Source organism: Sciurus vulgaris, assembly GCF_902686455.1.
Source record: "Sciurus vulgaris genome assembly, chromosome: 5".
Lineage (NCBI taxonomy): Eukaryota > Metazoa > Chordata > Mammalia > Rodentia > Sciuridae > Sciurus > Sciurus vulgaris.
In genome coordinates this window covers 171,253,700-171,275,959 of record NC_136465.1, presented here as the reverse complement: position 1 = coordinate 171,275,959, position 22,260 = coordinate 171,253,700, and the positions used below count along the sequence as shown (strand labels likewise).

General features: G+C 60.1%; 1 protein-coding gene and 1 long non-coding RNA gene across 3 annotated transcripts in view; one reads left to right on the top strand and one right to left on the bottom strand.

Annotated features, from left to right (window-relative positions):
• The window catches only part of LOC306661678, a 43,035-nt gene extending 34,403 nt beyond the window's left edge, over window positions 1–8,632 (bottom strand). Inside the window, exons 1-2 of one of the 2 annotated variants that reach the window (XR_013763933.1) lie at window positions 8,497–8,632; window positions 7,841–8,001 (exon numbers count right to left, since the gene is read on the bottom strand). This is a non-coding gene — a long non-coding RNA (uncharacterized lncRNA). Of the gene's footprint in view, window positions 1–7,840; window positions 8,013–8,496 lie in introns of both variants that reach the window. The other variant, XR_013763934.1, reaches the window with a different exon arrangement.
• Window positions 8,633–9,539: 907 nt separating this feature from the next.
• On the top strand, window positions 9,540–20,937 carry SOX10 (SRY-box transcription factor 10). Its single transcript, XM_079140736.1, has 4 exons — window positions 9,540–9,734; window positions 10,176–10,681; window positions 14,918–15,186; window positions 17,398–20,937. Exons 2-4 carry the CDS (start codon window positions 10,254–10,256, stop codon window positions 18,099–18,101), a joined length of 1,401 nt encoding a protein of 466 aa, XP_078996862.1. The 5' UTR covers window positions 9,540–9,734; window positions 10,176–10,253; the 3' UTR covers window positions 18,102–20,937.
• Window positions 20,938–22,260: the final 1,323 nt, after the last annotated feature.

Sequence of the window (22,260 nt, the reverse complement as noted above, 5' to 3'; positions counted from 1 at the left end):
CCCCAGAGCAAGACTGGACAGAAAGAGGAGGAAGCTGAAATAATGCACAGAGGGAAAGAAACGTGGACAGAGACAGAGCGGAAGTGGGGGAGAAAGAAAGGCCAGGAGGAAAAGTCTCAGTGGGGTGTGGGGCAGGGCCGAAAGCCAGGGCCACCGGCTGGGAGTCCCCGCAGCAGCTCGCTCAGTCTTGCCACCAGGACTCCAGGTGAGGAGTCGTCCAGGAGGCTCAGGGGCTTTCAGGCTGGGAGGGGCCTTAGAAGCATCTCTCGCAACAGTGCCCACCAGGCGCGTCGCCCTGAAAACTGCTGATTCCCCGCAAAGCTGCAGCTTGAAGGGGGCCCAGGAACCAGTATCTACAACTTCCCCAGCGATCTGGCTCTGATGCCAGGTTTGGGCCACTTTGGCAGCTAAAGAGAAGGACAGTGGCCAGAGAGAGCCAGGCCCCACCTGAGGCCAAACAGCAATCCCGGCAGAGCCGGCCTCCCACCTGGGGCCCTTCCTTCTGCAAGTGTCACCTCCTGCGTGGAGGGCTTAAGTAGGCCGTGTCCTCTCTGCTCCCCTCCGTCCCTCTAACCTCAGGGCCCACGTCCAGCTCTCCAGGGCTGCCAGGGCAGGGACCATCCTAAGGCCCAGGAACCAAACGGGAGAGAGGAAGGCACTTGGCCAGAATGGGCTTTCTGTCCCGCCCTGCTGCCCGCGTGCCAAGAGTGCCAAGGCCTGGGGCTGCAAGGGCTCGCCAGAGAAGGGTGGCAGGAGGGAGGAGGGGCGGACACCACGCTTCCTGTCCCCCCTTTGCCCTGCCTCCCTAGGCTCAGGGCGGGGTCCCCTGGGGTGGTGTGTCTGTCGCTGACAGATCTGCCCTGTCCTTCCTGCCTGCTGGGGAAAGGGGTAGAGGGGGCTTGGATCCCACTTCCCTTCTCCCCTTCTCAAGGTTCTCAGGGGCCGGGCTCCCCACTAAACCCAGCCAGATCCCCCGGGCCCCAGCCCCAGGGGAAGGAAGTGCTTTGGACAGGGGATCATGCGCCCGCCTCGTCACAAGGGGCCTGGACAAGCCTCGCCTGGCCCTCAGCCTCCTCTTGGCTCTGCCTCCCGGCCTCCCACTCCCCATGGGCTTCATTGGTTTGCTCCCTCATTCACTCACTGGGCCCCTCCCATGCACCTCGCACCACACTCCGGCGACCCCAGGAACCACGAAGCTGACACCCTTGTAGGGAGACAATGACTCCTCAGGCAGTACCTGTACTGTCATGAATGCACAGAGCGCTGGCAAGGAGAACCACTGGTACCGGAGGACCAGGGAGGTGTCTCCTCCACACGTGTGACCTATAGGCTGAGCCCAAGGAGGAGCCAGCGGGGTGGGGGGTGCGGATCCACAAGGCTCACAAGAGTGACAGGACCCAGGCCAGGGGACGGGCCTGCTGGGGAGAGACGGGAGCAGGGCTTCCAGTGTGTCACTCCACAGCCCACAAGTCCAGTCAGCACTTACTGGGCACCTGCTGTGTGCCCTGTGTCCAACCCTCAGCAGCTGATTAAGCCGGAAACAAAACCACATGTGAGTCTTTCCCTGTAGAACCCTCAGACCCTCAAGAAGAGATCTGACCGAGTCCCTGGAGATGCCAGAGGCCAATTCCCTCATTGAACAGATGAGGAACACATCCAGAGAGGGCAGCTGATTTTCCCAAGAACACACAGCAAGAGCTGGCTCTTTGGCAGTGTCAAGAAGAGTCCCATGGTCCCTGCCAAAGTCTCCAAGACTAACTCCAGAACCCACGTTCGAAACAGCAGGCACTCAGACTCTCTGGTGTCTCAACTTGCCACCTGGAAGGATACCAGATGTCATGAGGCAGACCCAGCCCGGAGGTGGCGGTGGGCGGTGGGCATGTGGAACCTCAGCCCGGCAGCCCCAGCTGCACTCTGAGGTTTGGGCAATGCCCCAGGACCCTGCTTTTGCTCTTGGAGGTCCTGGAGAGTGCAGGGCACCCTGCTCTCATCCCAGGAAGCTCAACTCCTCACCCGAGGAAGGGAGGATTGTTCAGGGTCATGACCCCCAGACATCACTGTGGCCAGAACGTCGGCCCCTGCCAGGTGGCTGACCACTGAGCACGGCTCACTCATCGCTCTGCTTTGTCCTCCGCACTGTGCTGCGCACTCGCCCTCCCGTGATCCTCTTCACCTCTGGGACATCCCCACGAGGCAGCTGTTGTCAACCCTCATTTTACAGAGGAGGAGATGGAGGAGCAGGAAGATCGCATAATTCGGCCCCTTCCCTCTGTGGTAAGCGGGGCAAGGGCTGGCCTTGAACTCTGGTCTCTCTGGCTCCAGACCCCAGGTTCCACATCACTCAACTCCCTTTGTGACAAAGTGACACCATGGAAGAATAAAGAATCCCATTGTAGGGAGGGATGTGCAAGCTCACGCCAGTGTGAAAATCCCTCCAAATCACCCTGGTCTCACTTCTAGGGGACAGAGGTAAATTCCAGGAGAGCAAGAAGACAGCATCCTGGGGCCGGTCATGCCCGATCTGGTCCTATGAAATGCCCTGGACTGCAGAATAAAGTGACAAGGTATCCGGAGTGGGAACTCAATGCCCAGTGGTCACCTGCAGGCTGGGCAACATCAGCCCCTCCCCCAGGTACCTCCCTCTCAGGGCCTGCCCTCCTCCCTCCTCTCCCGCCATCTCTCTCCATCCTCACACGTCTGCCCCTTGTGGCCCACGGGTCTGGGGATGGATGAACAAAGGAACATATTCCCAGCCCGCAATAAGTTCTTCATTCACCCGCCGATGGCAGGGCCATGCCTAGGGTGTGACTTCAGGAGAGCTGGAGGCAAAAGTCATGCAACATGTCCGGTTCCATGACCAAAGGTCACATGACCCCGTCACCTGTTTCCCTTTGTTTGGTTCGGTGGACTGGCAACCCTGCCCTTGCTCTGCCAGCCTCCAGGGTTAGCAGGACTAGCTGGTGGACACACTTGATGACAGCACTTCCACAGGATGGGAAGCAATGGCAGCTACAAACTCAAGGTCAACCGACAGCCACCTGGAGGGGCTCCCAACAATCATTGCCGCGCCCTGGGCCCCTCAGGTGCCAGGCGCTGTGCTAAGGTTCACAGACATGTCTGGCGTACCCCTTGCCACAGTCTGGAAGGAAATGGAGATCCAGAGACCTTGAGCTATTTGCCAAGGACACACGCCTACCAAGTCAGGGTGTGGGAGCCACACCAAAGCTGTGAGACTCGAGCACCTGTTCACCCCCCGCCCCCCACTACCTGCAACCTCCCTGTGTGTGTCTGGTTCACCCCTGCAACCCTCCGGGGCCAGGCATTGGGAGAAGGGGACAGGGACACAGCCTGCAGGAAGGTGTGTAGGCCTTGGCAATGGGCGAGGGGCCCAGTCAGCACTGGGCCTGCCTGCAAGGGGCCGGGGGCCGTGACGGGGAGCAGGGTGGACACGGCTGCAGGTTGGGGTGTGGGATTGTGAGCTATTCTGGAATTGGAAGTGCCGAGGAACTGGACGGTGCCCTAAGGGACGCCTAGACCCTGCCTGGGTCAGAGCTTCCCTTCCTTGAGTCTTGAGAGGGAGGCCAGGGAGGGAGAGCAAAGGAAGCAGGAGGCCCCCCAAGTCAGAGGAAAGGAACTTGAGGGGAGAGCAGATGGAAAATCACCAGCAGGAGGGTGAGGACTCTGGTGGCATGGGACTTGGGACCCTATGGGACAAGGGTCATAGTCTGCCTAGCCCACTCCCTCTCCAGGCCTGACACCAAGTTGTCACCCAGCAAGTGTTAAGCCCAGCTGAAGAGATTTAGAAGCCAGGGCACATCTCACTTGGGTGCCAAGGTGCCTCGAGGTCATTTCCTCAGCTATTCCTGTCTGGAATAGGGTGATGCCGTTCTCCATAAAACTATCAGACATTAGTAAGTGTTAAAAACAGTATTAAATTAATTTCTTTCTTTCTTTCTTTTTTTTTTTTTTTTTTTTTTTTTTTTTTTGGTGCTGGGGATTGAACCCAGGGCCTTGTGCTTGTGAGGCAAGTGCCCTACCAACTGAGCTACATCCCCAGCCCCTCAAAGGGCAATTTCTTACCCACAAAATTTAGGACTTTCACCACACTAATAAGCCCTGCATCTCTGGTAGAAAGCAGCCTTCCCAAGCAAACCTTCCCAGGAAATGCATTTCGAGAGAGGCCTAATGATGTCCTGAGGAACGCCGAGGCTCTGAGGCTCCACCATGGTGAGGCGGGGTCAGGCATGACCTCCTGTTTGAAATCTAAGGCATGGGCCCTCAACTCTGCAAACACCCTGAGGGAAATTCTAACCTGCTCCTCAGTTTATAGATGGGAAAACTGAGGCGGGCGACCCAGGGCCTCTGCAGCCATCGGGACCTGACCCATCCCTGGGGCTCCAGAAGCCCAGCCCCAGCCACCCATGCGGCTGTGAAGGACGTCAGCTGTTCCAGGCTCTGGTCTCCATGCCAGTCTTACCCATGGAACCCTGAGGTGCTCACCAGCAGGGCCTGGTCTGCATCACCCCAGCCCCAGCTCCTGGCCCAGTGCCCTGCACAGGGGCACATTCACAAAAGTTCACAGCAGCAGGAGAGGTTCAGGGCAGACCCAGGAAGGGCTTTCCAGCAGCTGGGTTTGGATGACAGGAACAAGCAGCCTCCTCTGAAGGCTTCTAAGAAAAGAGAGGCCAGGCTGCCCCAGGCAGCATCGGGCACTGGCCCCAGCTTCCTTGTTCCCGGAGAGGGTGGGGCTGAGAGAGAAGGAAGATTCAGGGCCCTGGAATGGCCTCCAGAGAAGACCAGAAACAGGCCCCTTCTGGGCCAGGCCCTGACACCTCCTTCTGCCCCAGAACTCAGACCCTTGCAGCCTCCAGGAAGTCACTTCCTCCTACTCTGGCCTCCCGTGCCCTTTCCTCCTTGCACTGCTACTCAGGAAAGATGACCCAAGGTCACGCTGGGCTCCGGAGAGGCCGAGACCTATGAGGAGGGTACAGCCCTGTCCTCAGGGTGCTCCAGCAGGAAGTAGAATCTGACCTAGGCACCCTGCTGGGCAAGGCCGCAGGAAGAATCCAACCAAGGCGCCCCGGAACACCGCTCTGAAGAGGGCGGGCCAGCAATCCAGGCCTGGCAGGCACAGAAGACTCCTGACCCCAGGGAAAGACAGCAAGTGCCAAGGCCCAGCAGGACAGGAGGAGGGTCCGGTGGAGGCAGCAGAGAGCTCGGGGGCTGGGCTGGAGAGAGGTACGCCAGGCCCTGTCATCAGTCAGGTGAGCCCAGGCCCACACAGAACCTCCTCACCTCAGCTTCCTTCCCAAACACGGGATTGTTAGTAAGATGGAGACAAAGGACAGGAACCCTCTGACCCACGGGAAGCCCTGGAAGTGTCAAATCCACTATTAAAGAGGTGCAGGCAGGCAGGGAGGCTCAGCTGTGAGGGAGGAGCTTATCACACCTGGTCTGAGCTCTGAAGGTAGGTGGCTGCTCCGCAGGTACAGCACTGGATGGCGTGAGCACCCCTCCACGCCTCCCTCCGTTGCCTAACGCTGTTATTTTCTCTAATTAACATTTATTGAGCAGTTACTAAGCTAGGTTCTGAGTGTGTGTGTTCCTCTTGCCCACTCAGGGAGATAGTGGATACACAAAATCACCAACGTCTAAAACACACAACCCAGTCCTGGATTCACAGCCTAATTCGACCGAGGCGACTTGGATACTAGTGCACTCTCTATTCCATCCACCCCAGACTGAGGAAGACAGCCTTGCCAGAGATGGAGGGGGCCTAGGAAGGGTTCAAGGGAGGGCCTCAGCCCCCAGAACTCCCCCAGGCCACGCTGAGGCTCCCCAGGATGGCTTCTGTCACTGCCTCAACTCTACTCTTGATCGCTAACCCTGCCCCTCGGTCCTGCACCTCCACAATGCACAGCCCTTCCGTGCCGTACCCCCAAACCCCCTGCATACCTCAGTGTAACCTGTAGGCCTGGCCTACAGTCCTGGGGTCCATAGCCTCAGCCCAGTCCCTCTCCCTGGGCATCCTGGCTCTGGCGGAGGGCCCTTCCCCGGCTGCAGAGACACCCCTCTGAGGGATAGCAAGTCTTGTCGAGGAACTACAAAGACCCCCATCTGCCTCTTGTCCCCAGACGTTCAGAATTAACCCGTCTGGGGTGGGATCCAGACCTCAGTGGGTTTGACATCACATCTGTGACTCGGCAGCTTGGGAAGCAAAGCAGGAGGATTGCAAATGTGTGACTGGCCTGGGCAACTTAGTGAGACCCTGTCTAGAAAAAGAAGAAAGAAAGAAAAAGAAGAGGAAAGGAAGGGAAAAAAGAAGGAAGGACGGAGGGAGGCGACGGGAGGGAGGAAGAAAGGGAGAAGACACCTCCACGCACCACGCTGAAGGGCAGCCGGAATGGAACCCTCCCAGGCAGGGGCTGGTGGGAATGCAGACCCTCGGGCCCACAGAGAATGGTGTCTGAGAGGCACGGCCAGTCCCTGCGCCCAGGAAGGTGGGCAGGGCCACAGGCCTGGGGAGACAAGCAAGAGGGCAGCGGGGCCCAGGTGACACCCCTGGCCCCTCCTCTGAGCCTCACCTGTCCTACAGGGGGTCAGGAGGAGAGGCTCGTGAGTGCAGGGACGGGGACGCCAGGATGGGCCGAGGCGCTCACCCCTCTCCTCCGCAACCCCCACCCCAGTTTGCTACCAAGCAGATTTCCTGACCTTCATACGTGCCCAAGGCAGGGCGAGGGCTGGGTGGGAAGGAGAATCATGGTCCCATGTGACAGACGAGGGACCTGGGGCCCTGGGCCTTCCACAAGGCAGCACCAGTGAGACAGAGGGCTGGGAGGGAGGGGTTAAGGGTCACTCCGACCTGGTCAGCGGGCTTTGCCGACTGGCAGCACTGCATCTCCTCTCCTGCCCCCAGGGCCAGCTTTAAGGACATCTGGGAGCAGCCTGACAGGACCCAGGCTGAGTCCCAGGAAACCCTGCTGCTCCTGAAAGTCCTCCTAGGGGAGGAAGGAGGCCTGAACCCCAGCACGCCTCAGGCCCCAGCCCCTCTCTGCTCCCAGCACACCAGGAGAGAGGTGGCCATGGAGCCCGCCAGTGCCTTACCTTGGTGAGGACAAGCCCTCCTCTCAGGGCAGATTTGGGGGTGGTAAGGACACGGCCATCCCTGGGGGAGGGTCAGGAATGAGGGGTAAAGAGACCCCTCACACCACAAGCAGGGAAAGGAGCAGAAGGTGGCATTGGCTCTCCTGGCCATCTTTCCAGGGACAAGGCCTAAGGTCTTTGCCCAGGACCCCCACTCTCCAAACTCCCTGTTCTGCAGGGATGAATGGTGGGAGGAAACTGGGTTCCCAGGGCCTGGGGTGGGAAGGAGGGGATCCCAGTTGCCAGCCTGGTGGGCAGGGATGTGTTCCCGCAGGGGACCCCCACCACGAGCACAGCCCTGGTTGTCGGGGAGCCCTTCCCCGATCCTCGGCAGGCCCACCTGCTTCGCCCCAGACTTCTCCGCAGAGAGCCCAGGCACAACGCTCAGGAGTATGGAGGAGAGGGAGAGAGGGCGAGCCGCCCCTGGCCTGGCAGGGCTTCCCTGGGGACCAACATGCCCACTGCTATTCCCACCCCCTCCTGGCCGTGGGGCCAAGGAGGGTGAAGGGGGCAGGGAGTTGGAGAGGGGAGCGGCCACGAGACCCCATGTCCAGCTCACTAACCCTGGGCCCTCTCCCTCCATAGCACCCCTCCCTGCCCCAGGGTCTCAGGCCCAGTCACAGACACAGTAGGGAGCAGGGAGGTCCTTCCCCACAAGAGGAGGGACCAAGGGGTGGGAAGATGAGCAGGGACCCACCGGGAGCAAGATGCCGGGCAGGCGGGCAGGCGGGCGGGCAGCAGCGGGCGTTGGAGACCGCTGTGGGGCTGCTGGGACACGACTGGCTGGATGCTCGTCCCTCCGTCCCTCTGTCCATCCAGGGCGGTTCCTCTCCGGGCAGTTCTGAGGCCGGGCGGGCGCTGTTAAAAAGCTTTTTATGTGTGTGTGTGTTAATCACATGATTGCCGTTCACCTGTATTTCGAACAAAGACAGCTCACTGTTTCAAGGCCCCGAACAAGAGTCTGGGCACAGGGAAGAGAAGGGAGGCGGGGGGAGGAGGGTTGGCAGCGCCGGGGGTGGCGTCGAGGAAAACTGGGGGGAGATTGTCCAAGGCCAGCAAGCGAGAGAAAGAGAAAACCCTTATCAAACTCCTAATTCACTGGGCTCCGAGGCCCCAGACACACTGGCCCGATTGTCTGGCTGGTTGTGTGTGTGCGAGCATGTGTGTGTGTGTGTTCCAATGTCCGCCACCCCCCCCAACATGCCTTTGCCTCGTGTGACTACCTCATTGTGTCCCCTTACCCACCCCCTCCACCCCCTGGGCCTTCCCAAGCATGAGGCCTTGCCTCCCCAGACCCCTGTTCCAGCCCCACTCCAAACAGGAGCCCCTGGGGTGGGCCCGGGCCTCACCCACCTGTGGAGGAACTGGGACACACAAGGTCACCAGGCAGCCAGGCGCTTCCATCTGTCCCTACACGTGCTCCCACCTCAGCCTAGTCACCCAGGTGGGACTGCCTTCATGGAGCACAGAATGAACCTGTGACCTCTGGGCGGACACCTAGGAGAGAGGAAAGGAAAAGGCGTCCTGGGTGACGGGGGAAGAACAAGCAAGGGCAGGGGGCAGGGAGGAGGGGCAGAGCCAGGGGCACCAGCTTCCTCAAGGTGGTGGAGTGGGGGGCTTTGGGACATGCAGGACTGAGCCCAGTGTGTAGGGGGTTGGGTCCCAGGAAGTAGGACCCCAGAAAGTCTCTGAGACCTACTTGAAGAGCACCCCAGTCCTATCCCAGCCCAGCCTCCTGTGTCTTCACCTTGGGCCAGGCCTGCCCCGCTTGCCTGTCCTGGGCGACAGGGACCAGGGGCTGAGCAGGTATCTGCACCGGCCGAGGTGTCCCGCTGCCCCCTGCCTTGCCAGGCGTGGACCTACACACTCTTACCAAGCTGAGGCAGAGAAGGCAGGGGAGGGGGCAGAGGGAAACTGGCTGGCCGAAGTGCCTGGCACCCAGGGGACACTCATCGTGATTTACCAGGTGAAGCGACCCAGGCCTGTGGCCCCACAGGTCTATGGGACCTCCCTGCCTCTTTCACATCTCTCCCCAGTCCTTCGCCAAGCTCCCATCCTACCACCTGAGGACCCTGTCGGGCTCCCCGCTGGGTCTGATTTTCCTCTGAGCAACAGGTTCTGACCCTGCCGCCAGCACTTCTTCCCTCCCTGGCCTAACCACCCCACGCCTATGCCTGCCGGCCCAGACCCAGGCTAAGCCCAAGGAGTTGGGCCTGGGCAGCAGGGCAGGAGCTGGGCTGGGGGGGTCTGGGCGGGGTGGAGCCCTGGGTGCTGGGGATGAAGGCAAGAGCCGGAGGCTCCACCTTCTGCCCTTCCCTCCCTCCTCTCCCCCTCCCCCTCCCCTCCTTCCTCCCCAGCCCTCCGCAGCAGCTCAGTCGCTCAGTCAGTCTCAGGCTGTCCAGCCAGGGTGGTTGGTGGTGAGGATTCAGGCTCCGTCCTAACCAGGAGGTGGCCTGAGGCTCAGGGCCCCCCAGCCCCTCCCTCCCAGTCCACCAGCGTCAACCCCCAGCCCCGAGCTGGACCGCACACCTTGGGACACGGTTTTCCACTTCCTAAGGACAAGCCCCAGACTGGAGGAGAGGTCGGAGGAGGTGAGTGCAAGCCTGCTCCTCCCTGGCCGGCCAGCCTGGGCCCCCCTGTGGGAAGAGGCTGATACCTCGCCCGCTCGCTCCCCCCATTCCTCCAGACCCGTAGGGGTGGGCGGAGGGGAAGAAGGAGAGGTGAGAGAAAAGGTGGGAAATTCCAGGGGCCGGGATTAGAGCAGAATAAAGGGTCCGTTTTTCTTCCTTTCCATCAACAAACCTCCACCCAAAAGGAGGTTTAAAAAAAAAACCCACCCACACCACGAGACGGTTAGGACCAGCGGGTGGGACGCACCCACCTAGGGGCTGGCATGTGCTGGGGCCCAGAGGCCCGAGAGGGTATAGCGCGAGCAGGAGGGCCGCTACCTCGGGGCTGCGCCCGTGTCCCGCCCTGGGCCGCCCTCGGGGCCGCGCACGCCGCCTCTCCATCGCGCCCTTGTTCCCATCCAGGTGGGCGTTGGGCTCTTTGCGAGGACCCCGGCGGCGGGCCCGGGCGAGGCGGCCGAGGCGGCGGCGACCGGGGCCGACATGGCCGAGGAGCAGGACCTATCCGAGGTGGAGCTGAGCCCCGTGGGCTCGGAGGAGCCCCGCTGCCTGTCCCCGGGGGGCGCGCCCTCGCTGGGGCCCGACGGCGGCGGCGGCGGCTCCGGCCTGAGAGCCAGCCCCGGGCCGGGCGAGCTGGGCAAGGTCAAGAAGGAGCAGCAGGATGGCGAGGCGGACGATGACAAGTTTCCCGTATGCATCCGCGAGGCCGTCAGCCAGGTGCTCAGCGGCTACGACTGGACGCTGGTGCCCATGCCGGTGCGCGTCAACGGCGCCAGCAAGAGCAAGCCGCACGTCAAGCGGCCCATGAACGCCTTCATGGTGTGGGCGCAGGCGGCGCGCAGGAAGCTCGCCGACCAGTACCCGCACCTGCACAACGCCGAGCTCAGCAAGACGCTGGGCAAGCTCTGGAGGTGAGCACCCCGAACCACCCGGAGCGCCGCGGGCCCCAGCTGCGGGAGCATTCGCCTAGACTGGCAGCCCCCGCCTCCTGCCCGCTCCGGGGAGCCCAACTCTGGAAGACCAGGTGTGGGGACCATGCCAGCCCATCTGCCTCAGGTGCCCTCTGGGGTTCGGCTCACTGCGCACCCTGGAACTCAGAACTCCAGGGGCTAGGCCGGGTCTCGCCACCTGGGGCTGAGGGCGGGAAGGCGCCCCCTCGTGGTTGGAATTCCGTCGGTGGCAGACGCAGGGCCTCTGGGGCTGCCTACTAAGCAGGGAAGGAGGGACAGTGGAGCGCTTCCCTGACTCTTCCGGAAGGCCTGGGGCCTTCACTGAGTCTTCCTATGTTCCACACACACTCGAGGAGCCACCGTCACCAGTTCCGGTAGTCAGGCGGATATTAGGGAAAAGCTTGGGAAAGAAGGGAAGGCATGGCTGAAGGCCTAGGAAACTGAGGCAGCTGGATGGAGAACTGGGGGGAAGCAAGGAAAACAAGGAATTCAGAGGAAAGTCTTGGGAAGTGAGGGTTACAGTACTGTGCTCGCTTCAGGGTCTCTTCCTGCCCCTACTGTCTTCTGGTGCCTTCAGGACACCACTCTCCTTTGGCTGATGGCTGGCTTCTTTATTCCCCAGAGGGAGGGGCACACAGACAGGGGCTCCCTACAACCACAGGCTATTCTCTTGCTCCCTCCTGCCACCCTGAGTCGGGCGCCATCTTCCCTCTCAGGGCCCCACCCAGTGTTGAGCAACCTCTTCACCAGAGCTTGGGAGCTAGAGCTAAGTGCCCTATTCAGGAGGAAACCTTGGCCTCCTCCCTACTGAGGGTCCTTCAGAGTCCCAGGCTGCTGGGACGAGCTGTAACTTCTGGAGAAACATTTCCCTGGGGGGAAGTCTCCGACTCTTGGCTCTGGGGCCCAGCGTGACCCCTTGGGGATGTGTGAAGCAGGGCGGCCCCCATCCCACCCTAGGAGTCTCAGGGCAGGTCCCAAAGACAACAGAGGCTCCAGCAGATGCCAGTTTTCAGAGGTTACCTGATCCCCACTAGACTGCCCAGGAGACAGGCCCAGAAAAGGACTGCAAAGGTCACAAAGCAGTTGGTGGCAGAGTCAGGGCCAGAATTCAGGTCTCCCAACTCTTCATCAGAGATCTTCCCTATCTAGTCCCTGATGACAGTGGTGGGACACCCTTCACTCTAAAGAGTGGTCAGGAGGTGACGAGGGTGGGGCGAAGAAGAGGAGAGCGGGAGAGAGGCATATCTGGACTTGAGGAAGTCTGGGGTCTGCAGAGGAGTCTGCTCCCTCATTCCGTCCCTGCCCTTTGCTGGCTGGGAACAGTACAGATGTGGGTCAGTCGAATGGGTCTAGGAGGCCAAAGGCTTGGAATGGTGGACTGAGCAGGAGGCTCCCCTAGAGTCCATCTCCCTGGCCTGTCCTTGCCATGTGCTTGCTGATGGCCTGGTCTCTCCTCCAGCCTCTCAGCCCTCAGCCCTGGGCCTACCCTGGGCAGGCCCTGGCTGAGTAGCTGGCTGCTGTATGGACCCAGAGAGTCTAGATCTGCCAAGAGCAGAGGTCACAGCTAACTCTCTGCCTAGGGTCCATCTAGATCCCAGTGGGGCTCAGCCCAAGCTAGGGCCTTTGGGGCTATGGGACAAAGAAGAGGAAGTGAGAGACAGATGACTAGGAGGGAGGTAGGCAGTGGGCAGAACAGGCCCTGGGTGCCTGGGCATGTGAGGAGACCAATGAGAGACAAAGCAAGGATGGACTCTGGCTTTCTCACCCCCATTGCCAAGGGTTTAAGATGGGCCCTCCATTTTCTTTGTCCCAATTCCCCCACCCCAGAACCTTAGGGCTGGGCCCCCTTCAGCAGGACTTGCTCCTGGCCACCACTCAGGCTGTGTACCAAGGGGCTAACCTGGGGCAGGGCAGTCAGGAGAGCAGACCCTGCTGGCTAAGGACTCAGTCCCAGGGCTGGGAGGTGGCAAGACAATGGCAAGGACTGGAGGCTGTGCTGATAGGTAGTGGCTACCTAGGTCCCAGATGGGGGTCCTGAGAGACCCTGGGATGTGGGCTGGCTGGCCAATCATTGTAGGGGCTTCTGAACACTCTCTCCCAAGTTTGTGACTCCCAGGACATCAAAAAAGGGGATAGCTGGGATCCTAAACTGAACAGACGGGGACCGCATGCACAGGCGTACAGGTGCAACATGGCTGGGTGAGCCCCCCAGGCTCGCTAACCTTGGGGACATCTGGGGAGGAGCCGTCGGCCATGGATCCATGGGGTGGCTGTGTGCTGCTTGACCTGTCTGGGAAGAACAGCCGGCACCAACACACTGGGAAAGCAGTCGCAGGCTGGCCTCTCCTGTCCCCCAGTTCCACAGGCCCCTTCCCCTGGCTGGAGGGGAAACAGATGCAGCAGCAGCCAGTGTCCCCCATGGCGACCCCCACTTAGGGTTTCCAATTTGAGTGGGGAACCAGCCCTCCTTCTCCCTCGGCTTATTCCAAATCTTGGAAACCAGGAGGAAAAGGGCTGGTGAGGGTGCACATGAGCACTGGGCTGGGGGTGACATGGGGTGGCAGTGCCAGCAAGGGCTGGTGCTGGCATCGTGACCAGCTGTAGGCTGGGTCTGCCTGCTGGGTAGGCGCCTGGCAGAGCTGCGTGGGGTTGGAAGTAACAGCTGGCAGAGTGCGGCTGGGATTGGAGCTGGGGTCAGGGCTGGCTGTGGCCCGGGTTAGGTTTCTGTCGGGGTTACATATGGTACTGCGAGAACCAGCGTGGGAGGCGACAGCAGGATCCAGTGCTGGAATCTTCTCTCCTTTCTGGCTTGTGCAGCCCCCTCTACATCCCTTGCCATTTTTCTGCTGATTGCTGCTTGCCAGCTGGGCAGGGGCCCAGGTAAAGGTTGGGGTACAGAGTGAGCTCAGTATGGCCAGCCGCACAGAGCCTCCGCTGTGGCCGCTGCTGAACTGTTCTTCCAGGGCAGGTGCCCACATCCCACCCTCTGGCTCCTCTGCCCATCCTGAAGGTGTCTCTGACCCTGATAGTCCTGCTTGGCCAAAGGGTCTCTTGGAGACAGCTGGGGCAGGAGCAGGGGCCAACGGGCAGGCTAAGCTGCCGAGGAATGCTGCCGCCGGCGAGGAGGTGCCTGGTATGACCGCCCCCTCCCAGCCTCCGGAGCAGGCTCGGCCTTTGCTGCCTGGGAAGAGAGCACCCACCGGTAGGGAGTGGGGGTGGGGTAGCTGGAGAGAGGGCCCCGGGACTGCGGGCCCAGGCTGCTCCCACAAAGACTACTGGGCTGCTGGCCCCTGTGTCTGGGGTTCTATAAATCCTTGTACCTTCCCCTCAACCCCCTCTGCATCCCATGTGCACTCCTCGCCCTGGGGCAGCTAAGCCCTTCCATTGCTGGCCTGAGGCTGGGCACCACCTCCAGGGTTCCTGCCCGCCATGGGCTGTAGTAGGTCCAGAGCCTTCTCTACCCCTTGTCACCCCTGGACAAGGATACAGGATCTCCGTAAGGAGACAGTGCCCCCCACAGTGAAGAGGACTCACACCCAGTCCCCCTCAGTCCCATCGCACTGGAATTCACCAAATCAGGGTTCCAGAGTCAAGGGGCCCCCTAGGGTACCATAAGCCGCGTTAGAACAGCGCCTGTTTCTCAAGGTGCCGCCCTGCCCAGGCCCCAGTGCGAGGCACTTCACATCCCTTTCCCAGGTGATGCCTCACCCCAGTGAAGTAGTCTTCATCCTCGTTTCAGAGGTGAGGAAACTCGGGCTCAGAGATGTGACCTGCTCAAGGTCACACACAGCTCGGGAGCAGCAGAAACGGGGCGCCCCCCCAGCAGAGCTGCTTCTGGTGAGCACCTCCAGTCCCCGAGCCAGGCCCACTGGCAGAGGCTTTGGCGACGCTGATGTTCTTCCTTTCCTTGAGCTGTCACCTGCGCCATACCTACATGCCTACCTCTGACCCATCCTTGGGGCTGACCCCTCTCGCCTCCAGCCTCTCAGAGACTGGGGGCAGAGATTACAGCTCTCTTAGTACCCGGGCCTCTCACCTTCCATCTCCAGTCCCAGGGCACAGTCCCCACAAGGGTGCTGTCCTCGGTAGTCTCCCTCCAGGGCCTCGGCTTCACACCTGCCACAGCAAATGCTCTGGGAAGCTGGTTGGGGCAATCTGACATTCAGGGTGGCCCTGCTGTCCTCACTGCCCGCCCAGGCTACTGAATGAGAGTGACAAGCGCCCCTTCATTGAGGAGGCCGAGCGGCTCCGGATGCAGCACAAGAAGGACCATCCCGACTACAAGTACCAACCCCGGCGGCGCAAGAACGGGAAGGCGGCCCAAGGGGAGGCAGAGTGCCCCGGCGGGGAGGCTGATCAGGGCGGGGCCGCGGCCATCCAGGCCCACTACAAGAGTGCCCACCTGGAGCACCGGCACCCGGAAGAGGGCTCTCCCATGTCGGACGGGAACCCTGAGCACCCCTCAGGTGAGCGCGGGCTGGAGCTGCCAGGGTGCTGAGGACAGGCCTGGGCTGGCTGGGGAGGCTGGGCAGCGCAGAGGAGAGGCGGGTGGTGGGAGACACTCCCCAGCGGCCCTGGGCTCTGGATGTAGGCGTCGTGAGGGAGCTTATGGCGTCCGGGGCCGGGGAGCAAGATGGTGCTGGCCAGGGCTGACAGAGGGAAGCTTACTGCGGGGCACAGAGCAGGTTAAGGAGAACACGGACGCCATGGACACGCATGGCTGAGCAGTTACGACAAGCAAAAGCCAGCACAAGGTACTTTGAGAAATGGGAGATGGAGTGGAGGAGAGGAAGTCGCTGCCTCTGGTCCTCCTGCTCTGACGGGAACGTGCATGTGATTTGAGCACGTGCCATGGACGAGCCACACACACGGTATCTTGCTTAATTCTCCTTAATGATCATGAGAGGGGACATTTATTGAGCACCTACTGTATGCCAGGCACCATGCTAACTGCCTTATATGTACTAACTCATTCAACAGTCAGATCAGCCCTGAGCCATGTGGTGAGGTACCTCACTGCCTGAGCTGGGGTCTCAGCCGTGTGGCAGGTTACTGTCAACACAGAGGAAGAGACAGAGGAACCACTGCACAGCCGAGACTCGAGTCCAGGCAGTTGAGCTCCTGGGCTCTGCTTAGCCCTACGGCTGCCTCACTTCCTTCCTGACGTACAGAAAGTGCCACACTTGAACCCGGCACACGGCAAGTGCTCAGTTGCCTAAGCTCTGCCTGCAGAAGACACACTGAGTCCTACTTTGTGTCGGGCACTGAAGGGGACACCAGAGGTACCAGCAATGGAAGGCCACAGTCCCTGGCCTAAGGAGCCCATGGTGTAGAGGGAGGAGCAGGGATGAAAGCAAGTGATGAAACAAGTACACCCAGAGGTGGCAGCCTCTGAGCAGGAGCCATGTCCCCACCCTCCAGCTAGTCAGGTCTCCAGGAACACCCAACGACCCACTAGACTACCATCCGAGAAGGCAGGTGGCAGTGTCCACGCTGCTTGCTCTCGTCACTGTGTAACTGATAAGGAAACTGCTTAAGAGAAGACAGGGGACCTTCCCAGGTCATGCGGTAAGGCAGCCAGGACCCTCACCCAGGCACGCATCTGCAAGTCCAGAACCTTGGCCAGGGCAGGACTCAGCGCTGCCCCTGGCCTGAAGGGGAAGGCGCAGGCTGCCTCGAGAAGCTCCCACTCTCATAAGGCCGCAAACACATCTCTGTGATGGAAGCCCAGCGCCACCCTCTCTCCCACATACCTGTCCTCCTCGCCTTCGGAGATCCAGGGACACACACACCTGCACACGCACACACACACGAACATACAGAACCACCACCGTGGAATGAAACTGTGCCGTGGACTTTTTCTCTTCCAGACACTCTTCCTCCATGAGACTTCCGCAAATTGCCAGGGTGGGGAGTGGCTTCCTCCTCTGGTCTCCCAAGTCCTCCATATATCCCTCATCAGAGCGCTTCCTGCTCCATGTGCGCAGGTCTCTGCTCTTCCCCAGATGATAAGCCCTTGGAGAGACGCCCTGTCTCATGACTGTCTGTAGCCCCATACGCCTGGCGCTTAGCAGTGCCCGAATGTTTGCCAAGTGTGTAGATGAGGAAATGAACAAAGAAGAGGGACCAATGGATCTTGGTCCCCTCTGCACAGAAGGCAGCTCGAGGGCCAGTGGGGCAGCACAGACCAGCATGTGATGGAGCTGGGAGTGGTGAGCAGACAGATTCTGGGGGAGTAGCTGGGTTGGAGGGACGCCACACCATTCGAGGTGCAGGGTGGTGAGAGCACAGAGGAGCCAGCTAATGAGACGGCACAGAGTGGAGAGAAGAGCAGGCAGGTACAGGGCCACAGACCGTCCTGGGTCACAGCTGAGGTGCAGCAGGAACAGGAAAGGGCAGCTTCGCAGCGACTGTCCTCAGTGAGAGGAGAATTTGCCACCAGAGCAAAGCCAGGTAGGTCAGGGTGGGAGCCAGGACCATCCAGAAGATTCGAGACTTTTACCAACTAGAGGCCAGTAGCCAAACAGAGGTGACTTGCTGATGAAACACGTGCGCCCAGCCCGCGGAAGTCGGACCCTAGCTTCCAGGAGGCTCTCTGCATGAGTGGGCCGCTGGCCACTGCTGCTGCCTGCCTCTGACATATTTTCTCCTTGCTCTTCTGTCTCCCTTCTTCCCAGGCCAGAGCCACGGCCCGCCCACCCCTCCAACCACCCCAAAGACAGAGCTGCAGTCTGGCAAGGCAGACCCCAAGCGAGATGGGCGCTCGATGGGGGAGGGTGGGAAACCTCACATCGACTTCGGCAATGTGGACATCGGTGAGATCAGCCACGAGGTAATGTCCAACATGGAGACCTTTGATGTGGCTGAGTTGGACCAATATCTGCCACCCAACGGGCACCCGGGCCACGTGGGTAGCTACTCAGCAGCTGGCTACGGGCTGGGCAGCGCCCTGGCCGTGGCCAGTGGACACTCCGCCTGGATCTCCAAGCCTCCGGGTGTGGCCCTGCCCACGGTCTCACCACCTGGTGTGGATGCCAAAGCCCAGGTGAAGACAGAGACCGCAGGCCCTCAGGGGCCCCCGCACTATTCCGACCAGCCATCCACCTCGCAGATCGCCTACACCCCCCTCAGCCTGCCGCACTACGGCTCTGCCTTCCCCTCCATCTCCCGCCCCCAGTTCGACTACTCTGACCATCAGCCCTCAGGACCCTATTATGGCCATTCGGGCCAGGCCTCTGGCCTCTATTCGGCCTTCTCCTACATGGGGCCCTCTCAGCGGCCCCTCTACACAGCCATCTCTGACCCCAGCCCCTCAGGGCCCCAGTCCCACAGCCCCACACACTGGGAGCAGCCAGTATATACGACGCTGTCCCGACCTTAAAGGGAGCTCTGTCGCCACCAGCCCGGGCCTGGTCCCCACCGGGCCCCAAGCCCCTTCCCCCAGCTGTGTGCCCTGTTCCTCACCAGTCTCCAGCCTGGCGGTGGCCGTGGAGGATGCTGCTGAGGCTGACAGTGGAGGGAAGGTTGCCCAGCTGCTCCCTTCCCTCATGACCTGCCACGGCCCTGGCTGACAGCCTGAGCAGAGGAGGAGGGAGCTGGCCGATGCCCCCAGACTGAAGGATGAGGCTGTACCTCCCCAGAAATGACCCTCTATCCCAGGATCTGAGGAGGGTCCGCCCAGCCCTGGGAAGGGAGGAAGCATCCAGGGTTGGACAGCGTGGGAAGCCTGGCCACTCCTGTTTCCTCTCACCGACAGTGAGGGTCTGCAGGCCCCTGTACCACCATGCCTAAGCTAGGCCACCCAGGGACCTGTATCAGGGCTTAGAGCCCCTGGCTCTGTCACTCAGGGGCCAAGGACAGCTTTTAACAGCCTTGTGGGGTGGAGTGGAGCTCAGTGGAAGTTCTTATCCCTTCAATGCCCCTTCCCTCCTGAAACCAGGAAGGAACTGGCACAGAGCCCCACCCCCATCCATTTCTGTGCCAATAACCTCATCTTCTGTCTAACCGAGGACAGCCCCTGGTCCCCCACCATGAGCTCCCAGGTCTTGAGGCCAACCCTCCAGGGAAGAGTTCAGAGACAATTCCCCAAGTCCTCCTCCCTGGCTGCCGGTCTGCTCCCTCTTCCTCACTTGGCTGTCTGCAGCCTCCTTGGGCTCCGGAGTAAGAGCTGCGCAGGCCCAAACCCTGGCTCCAGAAGGAGCCCTGGGCCAGCACCAGGTTGCTGGCAGCAGGTCAAAGACCCTGAAATCCTGCCACATACAGTCTGCCCTTGCCTTTTGCCCTTGGCCTCCAGTGGTACCTGAATGAAATATGTAGCTCTACCTGCCCTATTCGCTCTGCAGCCCCCAGTCCACACGTAACACGTTACTACCCCTTATTTATCTCAGTAGTCCCCGTGCCTGCTCCCCCCTCTCCTAGCTACTCCAGCCCCTATTAACTCTGCATTAAGCATTCCAAGTAATAAAATTAAAGGTTCCGGTTACCTGCTTAGTGGGTCCGACCTGGCCTGTTTCTTGATCTCTTGTCCTTATACCTGGGCTTCCTCAAAGACTCTGGGAGTAGCTAGGAGGAGGGTGTAAAGGGGAGATAACCCAAGAGTCTGTCTCTCCTGCAAGTGGGGAGGGTGAAGTGGGTAAGGGCAGCTGGCCCCAAAAAGGTGGGACTGGGCACAGGGGCTAAGGCTCAGAGGGAAGCCTTTGACCAGACCAGCTAGAACTGACCAGGGCGGCAGCTCAGACACACTGCTCACAGCAGGGGAGAGTTTGGAAAGACATCCAGGGACAGCTATTTGAAAAGGGAGGTGGGTTGAGTCTGACTTGCAGTCAAGCCTGGTCCCTTGGAATGCCTAGATGGTCCTCGGTTGCCACAACCCTCCACCTGTCACTTCCAGCAGAGGTCACACAAGCCAGGTTCCAGCTGAGCCTTCAGAGCAGCAGCCTGTGCCCAAGTGTGAACCAAGGGCGTCGCGTGTAGTCTCATCCCTGGGTGCTCACCCCCAAGAGCTCTGTCCTCTGCAGGGCCAGGAACCCCTCTGGCCCACGCCAAGGAAAGGGAACTCCCTTCCCGTCCTGCTCTATTGATTGGCAGCTCTGATGCCTGTAAGTTCTCTACCACTTACTACGTGCTCTCTGTCAAGGGCTCTGCTGAGCGTTTATGTCACCTGGACCTAGATGGGAGTGGGTCCTGTGCATGTCCCTGAGTTCCAGATAGGAGACTAAAGCTTTGGGAGGTTGAAGCTCAGAAGTGCTGGCAGCAGAATCTGAACCCAGCACTGACTCCAAAGCTTGAGCTCTCCCTCACCCCTCACCTGTCCAGGGCTTCAGGCTCTGCTTCCACTTCAAATCTGGAGCTTTAGTCTTCATCTGCTGCTCCAGACTGAGCTCCTCCTTTCCTTCTGTGGTCTCCGGCCCCAGGAACTAACCCAGTCCTCCCTGGGTGGCCACACCCCACCTGGAAGCTGCACCAAGCTCTTCAGGTCACCTTCCCCAAACTGCTGGCCTCACGAAGTTTGGTAACTGCAACCCCTTCTCTCTCCATCAGTATCTTTTGCAAAGTCACACCACCCACATTGTATATAAGTTGTTTTTGGTGTTTTATTTTGTTGTAGATAAATGCAGAATTTTATGCTGATCTTTAACAGATGTCATCCTGTTGGCTTTGACCCTTTTCCCCACCTATGTTAAGTCCCAGAACTCTGCTCTCCTTCAGAGCTTTATGTATCTGCGAACTTGAATATCCTCCTCTAAGGCACTAATAAGTCAAAATGAAGAGAGACAGGGCCCTGCGTACAGCACTCAGTACTGCTGCCCATTCGCTCCCTTCCCTACAGTCTCGGGGGAGGACTGTCTAGTCAGCTCTGAGACACTTCATGTCACCACTCCGCAGCACAGCCTCCATCCACCACAGCTGCCCGGAGACTGCCCAGCGATGTAGCGATGTGCTGAAATCAAGAGTCACTGATATGTGGCACTGCTTAGACCCGGAGACCAGAAATCACTGGAAAAAAGGACAACTGCTGTAGCAGTATTGACCTTTAGAGATACTATCCTGGCGCAGGCTGCAGTTCAGTGAGTGCTAGGGCGCTTGCCTACATATGCAAGGCCCTGGGTCCGTCCCAGTTCTGAGAAAAAAAGCAAAAGAAAAAGAAACCCTCTGCTGGACCAGATTCCTGCAGTGTGATCCGAGTGCTCAGACATGTAACAGTCTATTCTAGAATTCTGCTACGGTACAAACCGTAGGTGCTCCTGGTTTTCAAAACTCATCCTTCAACCTTTATTCAAAGACAGGACACTTGTCCATTTTCAGTCTTCACCGCTCCTGCTGTTGGCGGGGGGCTGTGGACACGGAGCTGGAGGTGCACATGGAGAGGCTCGCGCCACCTCGGAGACCCTGCGCCTCAGGAGACTGGTTGGGAACCACTAGAGTTGTGGGAGAGCCATGACCCCAGGAAAGGACAACTGACCCCACAGGAGCCAGACCTGGACTGTACACAGCCCTTAGACCAAAGGTTCTGGGTGTGGCTGGGCCTTGGTTTGGTGGAGCTCCATCTGTAAGGAGAGCAGGATCCAGGTGTTTCTGGAAAAGACTATGCCCAAACCCTAAGAAAATACAGAGCCAATAGTGGTGGCAGGTGACTTTACCCTCAGGAAGTGAAAACCAGGCCTGACCGGCTGCATAACCAGGGGCTCCTCAAAGAAGAGAATGGGAAGGGGGAGGCGAGAGAATACCCCTTTCCTCCTGTTTCCTTTTGCCCTATCCCCCAAGGGTTAACTCCCCTCCTCTCCCGCCCCAACCCCATCTCCCTTTAATCACATCTGATACTGAGCGGCCCAGCAGGGAACAAAGAGGCCATTTAGAGAAACAGGGCCAAGAAAGTGACCCCCGCACTCTGGGGCGGCTGCCTGGATGCCGGCACAAAGGCGGCATTTCAGAGCTGAAATTTCAGCACCCAACTTGATTAAAGGATTCCATAGGCTTGGAGGAGGGTGGCGGGGTGCGAAGTCCACCGCTCCCTGAATTAACCCTTCTCCAGAGCAGAAAGCACCCCGCCCACGCTGGTGGCCACTCTTCCAACCTGGGCGCGACAGTGGGGGCCCTGCCTCGTACAGAGGTGAGGTGAGCCGGCTCCTCCTCTTCCTGGAAGGCAGCTGACAGTGGCCCGGCCAGGCTGGAACACTCGGTGCCAACCTTCCCTTGGTCTAGGTGGGTGTGCGCACACACCTTCTCCCTGCCCCCGGAAGAGGGAGGAGCCAAGGCGACAGGGCTCCCGGGGAGGGTGAGTACTGGGGAGAAGAGGCAGCCCCGCAGCACCTGAGGCCAAGGGAGGGAAGCTCCAGCTCCGGCTGACCCGCCCAAGCCTGAGGACCTGGAGCCCCCACGCCCCACAGGAGGGAAAGGGCCTCTTACTGCAGCCTAGGAGGGAAGGGCACAGGTGTGGCAGACCAGAGGCGCACCAGGAAGGAGTGTGCACAGCAGCCTGAGAAGTGGGACAGAGGGGCTGGTGAGCAGGTGCTCAGCCCCTGCTCCAGCTGCGGACTTGC

What these genes read in the sequence shown, in the direction of transcription:
- SOX10 (XM_079140736.1), top strand. Translation starts at nt 10,254, where the DNA reads ATGGCCGAGGAGCAGGACCTATCCGAGGTGGAGCTGAGCCCCGTGGGC. An exon ending in ACGCTGGGCAAGCTCTGGAG is followed by an intron (nt 10,682 to 14,917) that starts GTGAGCACCCCG and finishes CTGCCCGCCCAG; the next exon opens with GCTACTGAATGAGAGTGACA. An exon ending in GAACCCTGAGCACCCCTCAG is followed by an intron (nt 15,187 to 17,397) that starts GTGAGCGCGGGC and finishes CCTTCTTCCCAG; the next exon opens with GCCAGAGCCACGGCCCGCCC.